At 41.3% G+C, this 22,986-nt stretch overlaps 1 protein-coding gene across 1 annotated transcript; it reads right to left on the bottom strand.

Annotated features, from left to right (window-relative positions):
* Positions 1 to 741: 741 nt before the first annotated feature.
* Positions 742 to 2,214, bottom strand: LOC138909441 (uncharacterized). Its single transcript, XM_070200641.1, has 6 exons — positions 2,152 to 2,214; positions 1,901 to 2,020; positions 1,511 to 1,735; positions 1,368 to 1,464; positions 1,158 to 1,170; positions 742 to 1,024 (listed from the first exon to the last, which is right to left on the bottom strand). Exons 1-6 carry the CDS (start codon positions 2,212 to 2,214, stop codon positions 742 to 744), a joined length of 801 nt encoding a protein of 266 aa, XP_070056742.1.
* Positions 2,215 to 22,986: the final 20,772 nt, after the last annotated feature.

Here is a 22,986-nt window from a genome sequence, read left to right as displayed (position 1 = left end):
TATCCCCGTCACTTATGTGGCATATTGTGTGAAATAAGTCGCCTAAGAGCGCGTGAAGGGTGACAATAACTATTAAAATGGGTCCCACCTGACAGCAACTAACGACTAATTAGCCCCTTTTTTAAAAAACTTATACTTTCTCCTCTTTTTCTCTATATTACACCTTTAATCTCCATTTCATCACCTTTCTTCTCCATTTCCTCATCTTAATCCATGTGAAATTCTCTTTTTGTTGATTGAGTTTATTTTTTATCTTTATCATTTTATCCATCATTCATTGTTACCCAAATTTATTTGAAAGAGGAACACCCTTTCAAGTATTTGTAGAAGAGTCATGAGGTTTAATGTCTTTTGTGATTGTGGACAACCTACTTCTTTGAGAACGTCAACGACAAATGCTAACCCAGGAAGTCATTTTTTTTAGATGCAAGTACTATAGGGTAATCATCATATGTTATGTGATATATTATGGCTAAGATTTCATTTCTTTATTAATGGTTTGGTTAAATTTTTCAGGCTAAGGATTGTGTGGCATGTTGATTTTTTCAGTGACATGATCCAGAATTTCCTGGCCAATCAAAGGCGTTAATTCTTGGCTTACAAAAGGATAAAATGAAACTTGAGGCTGAATTGAAGAAGATGAAAAATTTGAAGATGTTGCTTATTATTAGTTTATGTTTCAATATGTATTTTTGGTCCTTCAAATGTTAGGAGGTGTTTGTGTGACCATGAACTTGGCTGTTACTTTTGTTTCTTGGACACAGAACTTGTCTCAAACTTTTCGCCAAATTCATCAATTGTACTGTCATTGCTGCTATTCTTTGTATTTGTGAGCTTGCTATCAGTAGCTTGATTTTGCATATGTTCAATCTCTATACTAATATTTTCATAGCCTTTAGTCCTTTTGTGTCTTTCTCTGTGACCACCAAGAGCTTGGTAAGAGTGAAAGCTCTTTTTGCAAGTAGTACACTCAAATTTAATCTTGTTCTCAGAATCAAAAGAATGACGACCTGCCTTTACAAAGCTAGAAATAACACATGAATGTTTGTTATACAACCACAAGGAAAGCTAGAAATAACACCTTGTATTAGAGCTCAAATGGCCTAAAAGTACTGGCATCCCATAAGCATCGAAGTAAAATAAGTTTAATAGTTTACATCATAACTTTCCCTGCAAAAATATTATCCAAACCATAATCAAAGTACCAGCATACATCAATTCCTAATAGAGTAGTGTTGAAGCACCAACACCTCCAGTTTTTTCATTAGCTTTTGGTGATTTTGACCTTAAATATTGCAGTAAAGCACTTCTATGTTGAAGTTGTCTAGTTATGATTGCTTTCTTTCCCTTTCATTTCAGGCCATTACTTGGTTTATAACCAATATCACCAATCACAACAGTTGAACTTTCAACTGCTCCATTGTTGCTTCCACGGTCGATTACCCTACTAACAGGCCTCCCTTGCTGAAAATTAAGTGAAAAAAATAGATACCAAATAAGAGAGTTTAACCTGGAACCTCAGAACTAGCACACCAAACTGCTCATTAAATACAGTAAGAGCACCTCTGCTACTTGCCTGAGATTGCTGCACATCTGAAACCTGTGAGTTCTGCACCATGTTGCTATTGCCTCTTCCTTTACCATCCTTAGTTTTAGCATTCTTCTTACTAGTAGATGCTTGGGAGTCAGCCTTTGATCTCTTTTTAGAGGTTGATTTTTGTGAATGAGCCACTCCCTTTGCATAAACAGAAACAGAAATAACAGACAGAACTTAGTAAGGTTGCTCATACAATTTAATACCAACTAAAAGAAACAACCTGAAGCTAGCAGTCCCAAATTAACTAAAGCTAACAGTCCCAAACTAACTGAAACTAATTGTTGAGGTTTGTGAGTTCTGTACCATGTTGCTATTGCCTCTTCCTTTACTACCCTTAGTTTTAACATTCGTCTTACTAGTAAATGCTTGGGAGTCAGCCTTTGATCTCTTTTTAGAGGTTGCTTTTTTTGAGTGAGCCACTCCCTTTGCATAAACAAAAACAAAAATAACAGATAGAACATAGTAAGGATGCTCATACAATTTAATACCAACTAAAAGAAACAACCTAAAGCTAGCAGTCCCAAATTAACTGAAGCTAACAGTCCCAAACTAACCGAAACTAACTGTTGAGGTTTGTGAGTTCTGTACCATATTGCTATTGCCTCTTCCTTTACCATCCTTAGTTTTAGCATTCTTCTTACTAGTAGATGCTTGGGAGTCAACCTTTGATCTCTTTTTAGAGGTTGATTTTTGTGAGTGAGCCACTCCCTTTGCATAAATAGAAATGGAAATAACAAACAAAACTTAGCAAGGCTGCTCATACAATTGAATACCAACTTAAAGAAACAACCTGAAGCTAGCAGGCCCAAATTAACTGAAGCTAACAATCCCAAACTAACTGAAACTAACTGTTGATAACATAAACTAATTCAAGCTAATAGTCCCAAACTAATGGAAGCTAACAGTCCCAAACTAACTGAAACTAACTGATGATAGCATAAACTAACTGAAGCTAACAGTCCCAAACAACTGATACAACTAACTTCTGGTAACAATCCCAAACAGCTAATACAACTAACATAAACTAACAGTCCCAAACAGGTGTGTCACGACCCAAATACCTAACCAGTTGTGATGGCGCCTATCGTGGAACTAGAAAAGACGAAATTCTTAATATGTTTTCAATATATAACAGAAGTGAGCTAAAGCAATTAAACTAACTGAAGGTTTACATAATAACGGGGCAAAAACCCAAAATACCAGTGCGCAATGATAGCCCGACATCGGAGTCTCACTAAGTTATGAGCATCTAACAACTAATTTAGAAACAGAGTCTACTACAGTTTGTGCCAAATGACAATACAAGAGATAAAAGATACTAAGAAAGGAGAAACAAGGATTGCGGACGCCGGCAACAACCTCGTAAGTCTCTAATAATCAGCTTGTGCACGAACTCAGCGACCGTCAAAACGTACACACCTGGATCTGCACATGAAGTGCAGGGTGTATCATGAGTACAACCAACTAAGCAAGTAACAGAATTAAATAAGGAACTGAGAAGCAGTGACAAGCTATTAAAAAATACAGATCATTTCAAAAGTTTTTAATAAAGGGTGAACATGCTTTCAAATCCGGTGGTATAAGTCAAATCAGTTCGAGCTCAAGTAAAACAGATATGAATCTTCCAAAAATTTTACAACAACAACAGATAAAAACTAAGTGCAACAATAAATAAAAGCAAGTATAGTCTCTCAAGGAAACAGTTACTCAATTCATCTCAACAACTCATACTCTCGGCTCTCAGCCCTCAATACACATTCTCAATAGGTACCTGCGCTCACAGGAGGTGTGCAGACTCCGGAGGGGCTCCTTTCTGCCCAAGCACTATATCGCTGCAGCGTGCAGCCCGACCCAATCATATAGGTAGCCATAAGGCTTATTGCGGTGTGCAACCCGATCCACAATTCATAAATAGCCATAAGGCTCATTACGGCGTGCAACCCGATCCATATACCCTCACATAGCTCACAGCTCGGCACTCAGGCCCTATCTCAGTCACTAACCTCTTCAGCCCCTCGGGCTCACAGAATATCAAAATAATCAACCCAAACAGAGAATACAACAAGCATCAACAAGAAATGAGTGGGAACAGAGATATAACACACAAGTAAGACTGTGACTGAGTACAAGATATCAATTAGCAGTCAATTCAACAAGTGTACGATCACTGCGGGTCCTAACAATGATATCATATGGCCTAAGCAAGGTTTCTAACATGAAAGGCAGTTAATTGCTCAAAGAAAATTAAAACAAGTAATAGCACTGATTATTCGGCTTTACAGTCTCACGGGACAGACCAAGTCACAATCCCTCGTGGTGCACACTCACACGCCCGTCACCTAGCATGTGCGCCACCTCCAAACACTCACATCATACCAATTCTCGGGGTTTCATACCCTCAAAACCAGATTGAAGACTATTACTTACCTCAACTGCACAGAAATCCTACTCCGCAATGCCTTTGCCCCTTGAATCAATCTCCAAACTCCCCGAATCTAGCCACAAGCAGTGTGATATAATTAATGTAGGCTAAAAGAATCAATTCCACAAGTTCAACACGAAATTATAAGTCAAAATCCGTAATAGGCTCAAACCAGCCCCCGGGCCCACGTATCGAAATTCGACAAAAGTCATAAAATATGAACACACATCCACTCATGAGTCCAAACATACAAGAATTACTCAAGTCCAACCTCAAATCACCTTCCAAAACCCGAAATTTTAGCCTATGAAGTTTCTACCAGTTTCCCCCAAATTTACAACTCAAATCCCTAATTAGATTATGGAAATAGCAATAGATTCATGAAATATAGTCCAATCTGAGTTAGAATCACTTACCCCAACAATCTTCTTGAAGAAACCTCGAAATATCGCCTCACACCGAGCTCTCAAAGTCCCAAAATCGAAATGGGAATCAAACCCTCGAAGTTTCATTTCTTCCCAGTTCTTCCGCTCCTGCGACCATTCTGTCGCATCTGCGACGTCGCACCTGCGACATCGCACCTGTGGAAATTCCATCGCAGGTGCGGATCTCACTTAAGCTCCCAGACTCCGCATCTACGGTCACTCATTCGCACCTACGGGCCCTGCCCGCTTCTGCAATCCTTCCCACTCAGGCCTTTTTTCGCATCTACGCCTTCGCTTCCGCATCTGTGGTTTCGCAGATGCGCTCCTAACCTCTCACATGCGCTTCTAGTCCAACCCAGCCTTTTTCGCATCTACGTCCTCCTCTTTGCTTCTACGGGGCCTCACCTGCGTACTCCCAACGTAGGTGCAAAACACCAGAACAACAGAAAAAACCAGCAATGCCTAAGTCCAAATTTCCTTCCGATGGGCATCCGAAACAAACCCGAGTCCCCAGGGACCTCAACCAAACATACCAACAAGTCATATAACCCCATGCGAACTTAGCCAAATCTTTGAATCACTCAAAACAACATCAAAACACCAATTACCCCTTGATTCAAGCCTAAAGAACTTCTAAACTTTCAAATTCCACAAACGTCGCCGAAACCTACCAAACCACGTCCGATTGACCTCAAATTTGCACACAAGTTATATTAAACATTACAGAGGTATTCCAACTTCCGGAATCAGATTCCGACCCGATATTAAAAAGTCAACCTTCCAGTCAAACTCCCCAAAATTTAACTCTCGCTATTTCAAGCCTAAATTAGCTACAGACCTCAAATTCACAGTCCGAACACGCTCCTAAGTCCAAAATCACCCAACGGAACTGATGAAACTCCATTCCAGAGTTGTCTTCACACAATTTCGACTACGGTCAAAATCCTAAGATATAGCTTCCATTTTAGAGACTAAGTGTCCCAAAACACTCCGAACCCAAAAATAAGACCTCCCGGCAAGTCACATAAGGAGAAACAAATACGGAGAAAATAGTAAATAGTGGATCGGGGCTAATACAATCAAAATTACCGGTCGGGTCATTACATCCTCCCCTCCTTAGAACAATCGTTCATCCTCGAACGAGCATAGAGACATACCTGAAGTGGTAAAAAGATGAGGATAATTGATGCGCATATCGTGCTCGGTCTCCTAAGTCGCCTCCTCGACTGGCTGGCCCTTTAACTGGACTTTCACAGAAGAAACATTCTTCAACCTCGGCTTTCGAACCTACCTATCTAAGATCGATCTTCACAGGCTCCTCAACATAAGATAAATCCTTGTCCAACTGGATTGAGCTGAAATCCAACACGTGAGACGGATCGCCATGATACTTATGGAGCATAGAAACATGGAATACTGGATCAACTCCTGCTAGACTAGGAGGCAAGGCAAGCTTATAAGAAACCTCCTCAACACGTCGCAATACCTCAAATGGACCAATAAACCTCGGTCTCGGCTTGCCCTTCTTTCCGAACCTCATAGCACCTTTCATGGGTGACACCCAGAGCAAGACTCTCTCTCTAACAATGAATGCAACATCGTGAACCTTCCGATCCGTATAACTCTTTTGTCTGGATTGGGCAGTGCGTGGTCTATCCTGAATCACCCTAAACATTCTCCATAGCATCCTGAACCAAGTTTGTACCCAATAATCTAGCCTCGCCCGGTTCGAACCAACCTACTGGAGACCTACACCGCCTACCATACAGAGCCTCATACGGTGTCATTTGGATGCTCGACTGGTAACTGTTGTTGTGAGAAAACTCCGCTAGAGGCAAGAACTGATCCCACGATCCCCAAACTCCATCACGCACACACAGAGCATATCCTCTAATATCTGAATAGTGCATTGGGACTGTCCGTCCGTCTGAGGGTGAAAGGCTGTGCTCAACTCCATTGGAGTACCCAACTCATGTTGTACGGTCCTCCAGAATCGTGATGTAAACTGCGTACCCCGGCCAGAAATGATAGATTCTGGTACGCCATGAAGCCTGACGATCTAGCGGATATACACTCGAGCCAGCTGCTCGGAAGAATAGGTAGTCATCACAGGAATGAAATGAGCTGACTTGGTTAGCCGGTCCATAATCACCCAAACTGCATCAAACTTCCGCTAAGTCCGTGGAAGACCAACAACGAAATCCATAGTGATCCGCTCCCATTTCCACTCTGGAATCTCTAACTTCTGAAGCAACCCACCTGGTCACTGATGCTCATACTTCACCTGCTGGCAATTTAGGCACCGAGCTACATACTCCACTATGTCCTTCTTCATCCTCCTCCACCAGTAATGCTGCCTCAAGTCTTAATACATCTTCGCGGCACCCTGATGAATAGAATACCGCGAACTGTGAGCCTCAGGGAGAATCAGCTCACGTAAACCATCTGCATTGGGCATACATAGCCTGCCCTGCATCCTCAATGTACCATCGCCCTAAATAGTGACATTCTTAGCATCACTGTACCAGACCGTGTCCTTAAGGACAAGCAGATGGGGGTCATCATACTGACGCTCCCTGATACGATCACAAAGAGAACACCGAGAGACCACACAGGCCAATACTCGACTCGGCTTAGAAATATCTAATCTAACAAACTGGCTGGCTAAGGCCTAAACATCCATTGCCAATGGCCTCTCTGCTGCTAAAAGATATACTAAGCTCCCCAAACTCTCCTCCCGGCAAATCAAGGCATCGGCCACCACATTGGCCTTCCCGGGATGGTGCAAAATGGTGATATCATAGTCTTTAAGAATCTCCAACCACCTCCGCTGACACAAGTTAAGATCCTTCTGTTTGAACAGATGCTGTAAACTCCGATGATAAGTGCAAATCTCACAATGGACACCATACAAGTAGTGCCTCCAGATCTTTAAGGCATGAACAATAGCTACTAGCTCAAGGTCATGGACATGATAGTTCTTCTCATGGGTCTTCAACTGGCGCGAAGCATAAGCAATCACTCTACCCTCCTACATTAGAACACACCTAATACCAATCCGCGAGGCATCATAATATACTGTGTACTAACCAGAAGCTGATGGCAGAACTAGAAATGGAGCCATGGTCAAAGTAGTCTTGAGCTTCTGAAAGCTCTCCTCGCACTCTTCCGACCACCTGAATGGGGCACCCTTTTGGGTCAATTTGGTCAAGGGCGATGCAATAGATGAGAAACACTCCACAAAACGACGGTAATAGCCCGCAAAACCAAGAAAGCTCCTAATCACCATGGTTGAATACCCTCGCTGGACACCACATGCCCCAAGAACGCCACTGAACCGAGCCCAAACTCACACTTGGAGAACTTTGCATAAAACTTCTCTTCCCTCAATCTTTTTATCACAATCCTTATATGCTGGGCATGCTCCTCCTGGCTACGAGAGTACACAAGGATATCATCAATGAATACAATGACGAACGAGTCCAAATAAGGCTGAAACACACTATTCATCAGATGCATGAACGCTGCTGGGGCGTTGGTCAGCCCAAAAGACATCATAAGGAACTTATAATGGCCATATCGGGTCTTGAAAGCTGTCTTAAGAATATCTGAGTTTCAAATCTTTAATTGGTGATACCCTGACCTCAAATCAATCTTGGAGAACACCATCTCTCCCTGAAGCTGGTCAAACAAATCATCAATATGCGGCAAAGGATACTTGTTCTTGATTGTGACCTTGTTCAATTGTATGTAATCAATGCACATTCTCATAGTACCATCCTTCTTCTTCACAAATAGAACTGGCGCACCCTAAGGTGACACAATAGGCCGAATAAACCCCTTATCAAGGAGTTCCTGAAGCTGCTCCTTCAACTCAGCCGGTGCCATACGGTACGGTGGAATTGAAATGGGCGGCCTGCCCGACAAGTTTGCAGGAAACACATTCAGAAAATCATGCACCAACGGAACAGAATCAATGGTAGGGTTCTCTACTCTAACATCCCTTATAAAAGCCAAATAGGATAGACAACCCTTCTCAACCATCCGTTGAGCCTTCAAGTGTGACATCACTCTACTGGGAATATAGTCTATAGAACTTCTCCACTCAATCCTTGGTAACCCCGGCATCGCCAACGTCACTGTCTTAGCGTGACAATCTAGAACAACATGACATGGAGACAACCAATCCATACCCAATATCACAGCAAAAACGACCATACTGAGCAGCAAAAGATGCACTCTGGTCTCCAGACCCCCAAAAATCACCACACATGACCGATATACGCGGTCCACAATAATAGTATCACTCACAGGAGTACATATGTGAACAGATGAAACTAAAGACTCATGGGGCATACCCAAAAAATGAGCGAAATACGAGGAAACATATGAATAAGTGGAACCAGGGTCAAATAATACAGAGGCATCTCTGTGGCAAACTGAGACAATACCTATAATCACAGCATTCGAAGAAATGGCATATGGTCTGGCAGGAAGAGCATAGAAATGGGCCTGGCCTTCTCCTGATCGGTCTCCCCCTCTCGAACGACCCCTAGCAGATTGGGCTCCACCCCGAGCTAGCTGAGCGGGTGGTGAAGAAACTAGTGCTGATGTCATAGACTGGCTTCTCTACAGACTCATAGCAACTCCCTGGTGCTGGTGCTGCGGACTGAAGGGAGCCACGAGCATCGGGATAATTGGCAGAAAGACCTGGCATAGACGAACCTTGACCCGATGGAGCACGGGATGAACTCTGAGCTGGCAGGGCACTGAGAGATAAATGGCCTTGTTGATAACTGTGTGAACCATGGACAGATGATGCACACGGTGAACTGGGCGAGCCGTCTGAGCATGTCTGAAAGGACGACCCCTACCATGGTGGAACTGCCCCCAGAAGGAACACCGTTAAATTCACCCTGCCCACGAGGCCTCTTGGCCTCTCTCTCCTGACTGCGAACCATCTCAATTTGATGTGCAATGTCAACAACCTCTTCAAAAGTAGCACCAGACACTCTTTCTAGTTATAACCAACCGCTGCTGAAAAGTGAGGCCATCTATAAGACTCATGATCCTCTCCCTATCTGTGGGAACCAACCAGATAGCATAACAGGCCAACTCTGAAAATTTAATCTCATACTGCGTCACGGACATATCACCCTGATGAAGCTGCTCAAACTGCCTGCGCAGCTCCGCTCTGTGGGACTATGGCACGAACTTCTCCAAGAATAGACCGAAGAACTGCTGCCATGTAAGGGGTGCTACGACGACCAGCCTACACCTCTCGTAAGCCTCCCACCAACCGAAGGAAGCCCCAGAGAACTGAAAAGTAGTGAACGAGACCGCACTGGCCTCTAAAATACCTATTGTACGGAGTATCCTCTGACACCTGTCCAAGAAGCCTTGTGCATCCTCTCCCTCGGTACCGCTGAAAGATGGAGGCTGGAGTCTCCCAAATCTCTCCAATCAATGTTGCTCATCATCAGGCATGGCAGGAATTACAGAGTCCTGAGTAGGTGCAACCGGCTGGGCTTGTGGTGACCCCAGTGTCTGGAATCCCTGTACCACATGCTCTGGTGTACAGGCGGCGGGAGTTTGAGCACCTCCCCCGGCTTGAGAAGTGGCTGCTCCGGTCAGAACAGAGACCGACTAAGAAAGACTGGTACACGCGGTCTGAATCTGAGCTAAGGCCTCCTGATGGCCTGGAATCAGAATAGGCACATGTGGTACTAGAGCTGGTCCCATCGGCTCATCCGCAACTGGAGCCTACTCCTGAACTGGGGCAACTGGTGGATCTGTAGGTGCTACCCTAGTTGCGGTGCGAGCTGCACCTCTTCCCCTACCACGGCCTCTACCGCGACCTCGGCCTCTCACGGCCCTGACTGGTGGTACTGGTGGCTGTGAGAGAATTCGAACAACCGAAATTTAGTTACCAGAATCAAAGATTCTCACGACAAGAATTCAAGAATGTGAAGTTTCCTAAGGGTTCGACAGCCTCTCAAAGATAAGTACAAACGTCTCCATATTGATCCACAGAACTCTACTAAACCAGCTCATGACTCGTGAGACCTATGTAACCTAGGCTCTGATACCAACTTGTCACGACCCAAATACCTAACTAGTCGTAATGGCGCCTATCGTGGAACTAGGCAAGCCAACATTCTCAATATGCTTTTAGTATATAACAGAAGTGAGCTAAAGCAATTAAACTAACTGAAGGTTTACATTATAACGAGGTAAAAACCCAAAATACCAGTGCAGAATGATAGCCCGACATCGGGGTGTCACTAAGTCATGAGCATCTAACAACCAATCTAGAAACAGAGTCTACTACAGTCTCTTTCAAATGACAATACAAGAGAGAAAAGATAATAAGAAAGGAGAAAACAAGGACTGCGGACGCCGGCAGCTGCCTCGTAAGTCTCCGATAATCAGCTCGCGCACGAACTCAGCAACCGTCAGAACCGTACACACCTGGATCTACCCATGAAGTGCAGGGTGTAGCATGAGTACAACCAACTCAGCAAGTAACAGAATTAAATAAGGAACTGAGAAGCAGTGATGATTTATAAAGAAAATAAAGATCATTTCAAAAGTTTTCAATAAAGGGTGAACATGCTTTCAAATCCGGTGGTATAAGTCAAATCAGTTCGAGCTCAAGTAAAACAGATATGAATCTTCCAGAAATTTCACAACAACAACAGATAAAAACTAAGTGCAACAATAAATAAAAGCAAGTACAACCTCTCAAGGCAACAGTCACTCAACTCATCTCAACAGGTCATGCTCTCGGCTCTCAGCCCTCAATACATGCTCTCAATAGGTACCTATGCTTACTGGGGGTGTATAGACTCCGGAGGGGATCCTTTCAACCCAAGATCTTTATCGATGTGGCGTGCAGCCCGACCCAATCATATAGGTAGCCATAAGGCTCGTTGCGGCGTGCAACCCGATCCACAATCCATAAATAGCCATAAGGCTCGTTGCGGCATGCAACCCGATCCATATACCGTCACATAGCTCACGGCTCGGCACTCAGGCCCTATCTCTGTCACTAATCTCTCCAGCCCCTCGGGCTCACAGAGTATCATAATAATCAGCCTAAATAGAGAATACAACAAGTATCAACAAGAAATGAGAGGGAACGGAGATATAGCACACAAGTAAGAATGTGACTAAGTACAAGATAGCAATTAGCAGTCAAATCAACAAGTATACGACCGTTGTGGGTCCCAACAGTTATCTCATATGGCCTAAGCATGGTTTCTAACATGAATGGCAGTCAATTGCTCAAAGACAAGGAAATATAAGTAATAACAATGGCTATTCGACTTTACAGTCTCACGGGACGAACCAAGTCACAATCCCTTGCGGTGCACGCTCACACGCCCATCACCTAGTATGTGCGTCACCTCCAAACACTCACATCACACCAATTCTCGAGGTTTCATACCCTCAAAATCAGATTTAAGACTGTTACTTACCTTCACCCCGCAGAAATCCTACTCCGCAATGCCCTTACCCCTCGAATCGATCTCCAAACTCCCCGAATCTAGCCACAAGTAGTGCAATATAATTAATGTAGGCTAAAATAATCAATTCCACAAGAGAAACACGAAATTATAAGTGAAAATCCGAAATAGGCTCAAACAAGCCCCCAGGCACATGTCTCGAAATCCGACAAAAGTCACAAAATATGAATACCCATCCACTCATGACTCTAACCATACAAGAATTACTCGAATCCAACCTCAAATCACCTTCCAAAACTCAAAATTTTAGCCTATGAAGTTTCTACCATTTTCCCCCAAATTTACTACTCAAATCCCTAATTAGATGATGAAAATAGCAATAGATTTATGAAATATGGTCCAATCAGAGTTAGAATCACTTAACCCAACAATATTCTTGAAGAAACATCAAAACATCGCCTCACACCGAGCTCTCAAAGTCCTAAAATCGAAATGGGAATCAAACCCTCGAAGATCCATTTTCTCCCCAGTTCTTCCGCACATGCGGACATTCTGTCGCATCTGCGACACCGCACCTGCGGAAATTCCATCGCAGGTGTGTATCCCACTTAAGCTCCCAGACTTCGCATCAGTTGTCACTCATTCCACCTACGAGCCTTGCCCACTTCTGCGATCCTTCCCACCCAGGCCTTTTTCTGCATCTGCGCCTCCCCTTCCGCATCTGCGATTTCACAGATGCGCTCCTAACCTCACACCTGCACTTCCAGTCCAACCCGGCCTTGCCCGCATCTACGTCCTCCTCTTCACTTATGCGAGGCCGCACCTTCGGGCTCCTACCGCAGGTGCGAAACACCAGAACAACAGAAAAAAATCAGCAATGCATAAGCCCAAATTTCCTTCCGATGGGCATCTGTAACACCCCGAGCCCCCGGGACCTCAACCAAACATACCAAAAAGTCATATAACCCCATGCGAACTTAGCCGAACTTTCGATTAACTCAAAACAACATTAAAATACCAATTACATCCGGATACAAGCCTAAAGAACTTCTAAACTTTCAAATTCCACAAATGACGTCGAAACCTAGCAAACCACGTCCGATTGACCTCAAATTTTGCACACAAGTTATATTCAATATTACGGACCTATTCCAACTTCCGGAATCAGAATCCGACCCCGATATCAAAAAGTCAACCCCCCGATCAAACTTCTCAAAATTCGACTCTCGCCATTTCAAGCCTAAATTAGCTACAGACCTCAAATTCACAGTCCGGACATACTCCTAAGTCCTAAATCTCCCAACGGAGCTAACGGAACTGACGGAACTCGATTTCGGAGTCGCCTTTATACAATTCCGACTATGGTCCCAAAACACTATGAAACTAAAAATAAGACCTCCCAACAAGTCACATAAGTAGAAACAGATTCGGGAAAAATGGTAAATAGGGGATCGAGGATAATACACTCAAAAGGATTGGTCGGGTCATTACAAGGTGATACAAGTAACATAAAATAATACACATAATATGCTGATACAACTAATATACATAATCTAAATAATGTATTATGAAGCGGAAAGAAAGTACCTATAAAGTGCTTTGAGGTTTATTTGGACATCTTCTTCTATTATGAGATGTGGACTTACAAATTGAGCAACTCATTGATATTCCTCTCTTTGTAATCTTTCCACTACTTTTTATCTCCCCAACCTCCTTTCTACTTTTTTTGTGGGCCTTCCATGCATTGTTCTAACATGAGGTGATTCAACCTTTGCGTTTGTTGACTCAGGCCACATCTCCATGCATGGTATTTGCTGTATGAAATGAGAATAAGTTTTTAGGTAGGTCTCTTTCTTGTACCACTCACAAATGAAGTAAAATGGATTATGTCTTTTGTGATGAATTTTTGATACACCATGTGCACAAGGTATCCCTTTCAGTTGCCAAGCTCTGCAACTACACACTTCCTCAGTCAACTTGACAATGTGTTTAATCCCTGTAGCCCCCTTAATTTCATACCCAAAATCACCATTCTAGTGTATTGTTCACTTCATTCACTTCTCCACATTTGTAACCAATTCCACCATTGCCATTGGAGATATGCATTGATTACAAGTATCTGCAACTTGACAATGTGTTTAATCCCTGTAGCCCCCTTAATTTCATACCCAAAATCACCATTCTAGTGTATTGTTCACTTCATTCACTTCTCCACATTTGTAACCAATTCCACCATTGCCATTGGAGATATGCATTGATTACAAGTATCTGCAACTGCCCTTACTCTAGTGAACCTATTCATAACCTTTATTCTAATTTTCTCAAGCATGCTAATGATTGTCTTGTGCCTAGGACCCAAAACCCAAGCATTGAAGCTTCCAACTATATTATTATCCACACTGTCACACTTGGAAGAAGTTCTGAACTTTGCTTTGCTTCATTTCTCAGGATTGTAGTTTACCAAGTCTTCATAGATCTTGTGACCTAGCTTACCTAGATTGTCCAAGTTTGCTTTAAGTTCACCTTCATAAGTTGACCTTGCACAACTCCAAAATCCATTTCTTTTCTCAATGCCCTTCCATTTCTGTTGCCAGTTAGTTAGAATATGTCTTGCACACATTTTATGCTCACATTCAGAAAGATATTCTTGAACTGCTGAATACAAACCCTGTAATACAATATAATAAATAAATAAGATCTTGTTAGTTTAATAAAAAGACATTGCTAGTTTAAAAACAAAGAGACTGTTAGTTTAAATAAGATAGTACCTTTTTGCATAGCACTAATGATTGTCAATTCTGCTCCTTCATCATTGATCTCCAAATCAGACTTCAATATCCTTATAAAACAACACCATGTGTCTTTACTTTCAGTCCCAACTACAGCCCATGCTATTGGATACATTTGGTTGTTCCCATCCTTTGCAATAACAATAAGTAGTTGTCCCTTAGATATTCCCTTCAAGAAACAACCATCTAACCCAATACATTTTTTGCACCCTTCAATAAATTCCCTTTTCATTGCTGCAAAGCAAATGTAGAAGGAGTGAAATAAATATTTTTCATCTTAAGAATCTATCACTTTTACCACACATGTTCTCCTTGGATTTTATTGAAGGAGCACATATCTATATTCATAAATCCTGCCAAACTCCTTCACATGATAACGACTGTGAACCCAAATCCTCCCTTGACAAATCCAACATATAAATCTAAATTCTCCCTTGCCTCATCTTGCATCTCCCAACCCTTTAGGTACGACTGTGAAATTATCCTACTTCTATAGTACTTGCAAGATACTTGGTATTGCACATTGAATTGGTGTTGGTCTTGTTGCAGTTATGCCTAGGATTAGAAGTTTTAATAATGAAATCAACAGATCTAGGCTCTCTGCTTGCAAACAATAACCAAGGACATCCACTAGTTTTGCATTTTACCCTAACACTGTTTTTATCATTTGTAATATTCTCTACCTCACAGCCTCTTTCTATTGCATACCTGATGATAGCTTCCCTAAACTTATATATATTTTCAAAGACCATGTTAAGTTGCCAAATCACCTTTTCCCATTTTGGATCATACATTATCATTTTGTTCTCCTTCCTTGCTTTCATGTTACCACTTATGCTTCCTGATTCACTACCACTCCCACAGTCACTGTCACTCTCAAAAGTATCAGCATCTAAAATGTCATAAAAGGGCTCATCAACAACTAACTTACAAAAAAATATTTTTCTTCCCTTTATCTATGTCTTCAAAACCTGGATCTATCCCAACTGTTCCAAGAAAACACTCAGCAACAACTTTCTTTCTTTGTATTTATTTTCTTCTTATAAGCCTTCATATCTGTTTTAACTATGTTCAACTCTTCAAACACATCACTACCATAATCAGCCTTATGCTATTCATCATCAGAATTGCTTGATTTATCACTATCTGCAGGATCACCTACAACTTCTGTATCATCTTCCTCTAAATCTTCATCTTCTATGTTAGAATCATCCTCATCTACTAAGGAGTATCTAGGAAGTTTTTCTACAATATCTGACTGTTCATGGGGTTCTATTTGATCACTAGAATCAATATTTTTAATTTGGGAACCTAAAGGTGCATTGAAACCTTTAACAACACTGCTGAAAGATTCTTCAATGACCCCACTAGTCACATGGCTATTCTGGACCACATTATCTCCCCCATGGCATACATAAATGTCTATTGTGTCCTTATTACTTAACAAATCCGCAAGTACCAACAAATCCCTATTTTTGTTTTAATTCTACCAAACTGCCACCCTTTGAAGATACAATATACAGTTTTCCTATATTGGTAAACCCAAAATCCTTGACATAATTAACAATTTCTGGAATAGACAGTTTGTCCGTACCTACATTAAAGTCATATTCAATGTTTCCCCCCAACATAAACTGGCCCTACCTCACTCACAAGCATACCACCAATATGAAATCTCAAATTCAGATATTTGTCTGCCATTACCCTAAAATAACAATAAAAAACAATAAAGAATAAGGCAAAAAGATTAAAATAGAACAACTTATTAAACTAACATAAAAAGATCCAAAATCTAAAAATAACAACAAGCAGCATGCATGAAACTATATATTCGACAAACCAACATCAACAAATAGAAAGATGTAACAACTCAAAAAAAAGACCCAAAATTTTCTACTACGAACTAAATCGCAGCACCTACCTATCATAATTACGAACAAAAATAATAGAGAATAAAGAATATGACCTATATTTAAGCTATTTTCTTTATTAATCTTCAGAATCTTCAAACAATATTCAAAGCTAAATGAATCTTCAGTACCCTAAACCCTAATTGTTTTTATATTGATTCACTAGCAAAATCCTATATTTACTCCCGATTCAAAATAGCAGCAACAATAAGAAGAGAAATCCTTAGTAGCAACAATAAGATTAAGGTAATTAATAAGAGAAATCGAAGGTGGCTCTCATCTCCGATGAGAGAAGTTTTCAGATGAGACCAAAGAGACCATTTTTACTCAGAAGAAATGATCGACAAGTAAGTTAAAATTTTCTTTTTAATTTTTATCACGTAATTAAATTAATGTATGCTAAGTAAGCCCGTTTTAAGATTAAGGTTATTAATTATCCACATGGCATGCCACAGGGCAGGTTTTAAAATTTGTTTAGAGTGTGTATCATACGCACTAGTAAGAATGAGATGAGAGGGGGGTGTAACGATCCAACCGGTCATTTTGAGTATTTACACTCCTTTAAATTATTTTAATTATTGAATTACTTCCTAAGAGGTATTATCACTTGTGTGAATTACCGGTTTTGGTTTCAAGATATTTCGGAGTTAGCTTGGAAGAATGAATTTTCATGTTGGAAGCTTAAGTTGAAATAGTTGACCAGATATTGGCTTATATGTAAACGACCTCGAAATTTAATTGTGATGATTCCAATAGCTCCGTATGGTAATTTTAGACTTAGGAGCGTGTTCGGAAAATTATTTGGAGGTCTGCAGTGGAATTAGGCTTAAAATGGCGAAAATCAAATTTTTGGGAAGTTTGATCGGGGGTTGACTTTTTGATATTAGGGTCAAAATTCAATTCTAAAAATTTGAATACCTCCGTTACGTCATTTATGACTTGTGTGCAAAATTTGAGGTCAATCGGACATGATTTGATAGGTTCCGGAGTCGTTTGTAGAAGTTCATTAGGCTTGAATTGGGGTGCAATTTATGGTTTTAGCATTGTTTGAGGTGATTTGAGGGTTCGACTATGTTTGTATCATATTTTAGGACTTGTTGGTATATTTGGTTGAGGTCCCGGAGGGCTCGGGTAAGTTTCGGGATGGTTTCGAATCATTTTTCCGTGTATTGCACTGTTGGAACTGGTATCTCGCATTGTTCTTCGCGAACGCGAAGGGTCTCACGTGTTCACGAAGAAGGAATTTGGGCTGCTGGGATTTACCCATCACGAACGAGAGCAAGGAGAAGCGAACGTGAAGAAGAGACTGGGGAAGACTACGCGAACGCGAGTGGGCTGACGCGAACGCAAAGAGGAAAGGGAGCTGGTGCCTGCCTGGCGCTAAGCCTTCGCGAATGCGGCTCGTGTCTCGCGAACACGAAGGGAAGAGGTAGGAAGGCATCGCGAACGCGATGAAGAGGACGCGAACGCGAAGAAGGAACCTTGGCAGCACATTTTTTTGTGCTTCAAGAACGCGAAGCCATGGTCGCGAACGCGATGAAGGCATTTCTGGGCAGAATAAAAAGTTCCAAAATTGGGGTTTTGAGTTCATAACACAAAATCAAATTGGGAGATCGGTAGAAGGCCAATTTTTGAGAGATTCTTGCGTGGGTGTTTGGGATAAGTGATTCTTATCGAGTTTTGATTAATTTTGATGATTATGTTTTTGAATCCATCATTTAATGGGTGAATTAAGTTGAAAAATTTAGAAAATTCTCTTGGCTTAAATTTAAGATTTGGAGGTCGAGTTTTTATAGGAATTTAATAAAATTGGTATGGTTGAACTCGTATCAGAATAGGTGTTCGGATTTTGTAACTTTTGTCGGGTTCCAAGACGTGGGCCCCACAGGCGAATTTTGAGCTAAATTTCGGATTTTTATGGAAAATTAGCATTTTCTTATGGAATTAATTACAATAAACTTTATTGACTGGATCGAATTATTTACAGCTAGATTCGAGGTGTTTGGAAGCCAATTCAAGAGGAAAAGACATTGCAGAATAAGAATTTCACGGTTTGAGGTAAGTAACAGTTATAAATTTGGTCATGAGGGTATGAAACCCCAGATTTTTTGTCATGTAATTATTTTGGAGGTGACACACATGCTAGGTGACAGGTGTGTGGGCATGCACCGAAGGAATTGTGACTTGGTCCGTCCCATGAAACTGTAAAGTTGAATAACTTGTTGTTAGCTATATGCTCTCTTTGTGTTGAAGAAATTTGACTGTAAATCATGTTAAAAATCATGCTTAGGCTATGTGATAGTATTGTTGGGACCTACAGAGGTCGCGTACTTGTTGAATTATTTGCTAATTGCTGTCTTGTACTGAGTCATGATTTTACTTGTGCATCATACCTCAGTCTTTCTTGGTATTTGTTGATTCACTATGTTATCTTTGTTTGGGCTGATCTTTGTAATTTCCGAGAGCCCGAAAGACTAGAGAGGTTGAGGACTGAGTAAGGGCGAAGGCCTGTCAGTGAGGTAAGGATATTATGGCACGTGAGTTGTCCGTGCAGGATATTATAGCACGTGAGTTGTCCGTGCAGCACGTGAGTTGTCCGTGCAGATTATGGCGCTTGGGGTGTAGGAGCCCCTACGGAGTCTGTACACCCCTAGTGAGTGCGGGTACCCATTGAGTGTGAGTGCTGAGGGCTGAGAGCCGAGTGGTTGAGCTGTTAGGACGAGTTGAGTGACTGTTGCCCTGAGAGGTTGTACTTGTTTTTCATTTGTTGTTGCATTTAGTTGCTATCTGTCATTGTTGTAAAATTCTCTGAAAGATTCTATATCCGGATTACATGGACATGAACTGTATAAAATTGATTTGACTTAAACTGCTGGATTTAAAAGCATGTTTATTCTTTGCTAGAATTATTGAAAGTGAACTATAACTGTGTAGCTCGTCACTATCTTCAGTTCCTTAGTAATTATTGTTACTTTCTGAGATGGTTGTACTCATACTACACCCTCCACTTTATGTGCAGATTCAGGTGCTTCTAGACATAGCGGGTGTTGATTCTCTCATACAGTTGATCTTCCGTAGATTCAGAGGTAGCTACCGTGTTTCACAGACCTTATCTCTCATTCCCTGTCTCCTTGTTTACCGTATTTTGGTCTTAGACTATTATAGACCATATTTTTCCAAACTTGTATTCATATTAGATGCTCATGTACTCAGTGACACCAGATTTTGGGGAGTGTTCGTATCAGTATTTGTGGGATTTTGTATTGTATTTAAATATTATATTTTCAAACTTACAGGAAATAGTGATTTATTGAGATTGTCGGCTTGCCTAGTATTGAGATAGGTGCCATCACGACGGGTCAGATTTTGGGTCGTGACAAGTTGGTATCAGAGCCTAGGTTACATAGGTCTCACGAGTCATGAGCAGGTTTAGTAGAGTCTTGCGGATCGGTACGGAGATGTCTGTACTTATCTTCGAGAGGCTGTTGAACCCTTAGGAAACATTTCCCTTCTTGTATTCTATCGTGTGGAATTGATTCAGCTTGAAACATAACTCTTCAAATTCCTTCCACGCATACGTATGCGCACATGAGCGCTCGATATCAGTTGTGCATCGCCGGCTTGTGATTCTATGAACGAGGTTCAAGATTTGTATTCTGTGTTTTGGTGATGGGCTAGTCTGGAGGACTTGAGGCCAGGTTTAGACCGCAGCTTAGGCTCGGTAGCTTCAGTTGTAACTTGTACATTTGGACTCACATGTCCGGTAATGTCCCTACGAGTGGAATTTGTAGCTCGATGAGCGGTGGAATGGCTTGTGATGAGTATGATGTAACTGCGGGATGTGTTAAGATGATTTCAATATTCTTTTATTCTAGCTCAGTATGATTTCGAGACTGTGCAAGGGTTGCTACGATGGTTATGCATTGTTATCGCACAATATTGGTGTAATGGTAAGGTGCTCCTTATAGATTGAGGCGGTGAATGGCTCGAAGGAAGGATTTCTCAGTGCACGATTAAGGGGTTCGACAATTAATTCTAGCAGAGGAAAGACAATCGGACTAAAGATGTCCAAGTATGGTTGTTAAAGTAACAAGACTTGGTATTTGCAAGCATAGTCGAATTTTCATTTTAATGATGTGTCGACGTCCTTGTTTGAATGCATTATGGTCCGTCGGTGTTACGGTCTTCGTGAATTTTGCCTTCAGGGCAGGGTGTCATGAAATGGTGCATGAGGGGCGGTTGCCAGAGATAGCTATTTGTAGCGGTTCAAAATCGAATAGGTATTTCTAATGTTGTTGGCTCGAGAAAGATGATCTTCGAAGAGGCTCAGAGTCGGTAACATTTTATTGGCTCAGGTGCGACAGAGATGCATTTTGATTTGATGCAACAGTTGGGCAGCAAGTGTGAGGGAAGACATGACAGGAAGTGTTTCGCGATGGTTGAAGTACTAGCAGGTCAAGTAGGAGAAGTAGAGGTTTAGAAGTTACTTAAAGGAGATGTTTTAACCGAAGTAAGAGTGGCATATTAGCACATGAATTCTGTGGTAGGGTAGTCGCGTGCCTTGAGGAAGTGTAGAACGGTTTGGAATCGTGATAGAATGTGATTTGGCCTACAAACTTTATTTGGGGTGATGATTACAGTACGAAAAAAGATTGAATATGGCAGAAAGGAGTTTGTTTGAAATGAAGAGGGATGTGAAGATCTGATTATTGTTTCAGGCGCAATATGACTTGAGTTCTGAAGGTATTGTTGAACTTTCAGTTGATGTTGATAGGGAAAGTACAGACTTATACAAATGGTGGGCGAGCATTAGCTTAGGAGAATTTGCTGATTACGTAGTTGTTGCACCCAGTGCAACGTCGTTGGAAGATGTCAGTAAGGAATTACACAGGTGGGTTATCTCCTGTGAGTGGTTAGCGGTGGCATGATGTTGATGAAACTTCTGCGAGGAATATTACTTTCTACCTGGTTAGAGGTCAAGTGTGTGACAGTGGCTAGTGAGCCAGAATGTTCATGAAAAGCTTAACAAAAGATTTCGAGAGGTCTGGCGGGTTAACGGTGCGAGATCTTGGTATTTGAGAAGGAGAAATCTTTACGGGTTCTAATTTTATATAGTTGCAGCTTAAAGTTAAGTGGGGGAGCCTGATATTGATATTTATATAGTTGCAGTTATGACTTGCAGAGATGGAGATCGAGGATGACTCGAGTAAGGAAATTCCTGAATATGGGTTATAGGGCACTTTATAGAAATATGAAAATTTTGGAATGATTAAGTTGTTATTTTGAAGGATGTAGTGCACATGAAGTATGAATTTAGTTGGTCGTGTTAAGGCAGGGTTACTTATTTGAGCGTTGACTGTGTTAAAGGAGCACATGTCTTTCGGCCCGTTTGGAGCGGAGTAAATTAGATTTTAGCAGAATGGATGACTATCGAGAGGGTTCTAATGGATTCAAAATGTATATGTGAAAATTAAAAAAAATTCGAATTTGTATATCACTAGAATCAGTTACTTACATTGGATGGTATCGGGACGTGCGGTAATTCTGTTTAACTATGGATTATACATTTCAGTATAAGAAAGGAAACATGAACAATTTTTAAATTTGCATAAGGTATTTTTCAGAGTGGGTGTTACGGTTGGGATATTTATGAAGATGCTTAAGAAGAATACAGTGGCTTATAGGCCTTAGGGCAATGTAGTTTTATGTTAGGATGTCTTGTAGTAAGCTTTGGGTAAGGTAGTGGTGTTCTGAAAAGGAGAAATGGCAACTTGAGGATAATCCAGAAGAAACTCGGAGAAAATAGGACAAATGGGTAACATGCTGGATCAATATGGTAATGGTATGCTCGGTTCTTTTAGTTCTTATGATGAGGTGAGGTTTTACGGGTGTTTTGTGGCAATACTCTCGGATTTGGCAACCTGTGTGGCTTGGTCGAGTTAGAGGAATTCAGTTCTGACTTGGTTATGTGCAAATAGATTTCAAAGGGTTCATGATGGTTTCTACCATGGTTTGAACCGGATATTTTCTACTAGTGTGGGAAACATGTTGTGTATTGTGATTTTCTCCTGTAAAGAAGCAAGAGAGAGGTTTCTAACTAATCGGGTATGTAATTTGCTGGTAACTCAGAGTTGATAATGGGATTCTTGTTCTTGTCACATGATGGCATAATAGATGTAGTGTGTTGTGCGGGATTAGGATTTACATGTACAAGGTGATAGTTCAGTCTTGAAGAGAAGGTAACGAATGTTGGACAGCATGGTCAGTTTCAAATATTTCGATGAATGTTATAACTGCTCGGTAATTCCTGAGAAGGGTGTGCATTTCAGAAGGCGCGTTATGTTTTGACTTACGGATGTTCATCAGTATTGCAG

The sequence above is a fragment of the Nicotiana tomentosiformis genome, chromosome 4 (assembly GCF_000390325.3).
Source record: "Nicotiana tomentosiformis chromosome 4, ASM39032v3, whole genome shotgun sequence".
Classification (NCBI taxonomy): Eukaryota; Viridiplantae; Streptophyta; class Magnoliopsida; order Solanales; family Solanaceae; genus Nicotiana; species Nicotiana tomentosiformis.
This window is presented reverse-complemented; position numbering and strand designations above follow the sequence as displayed.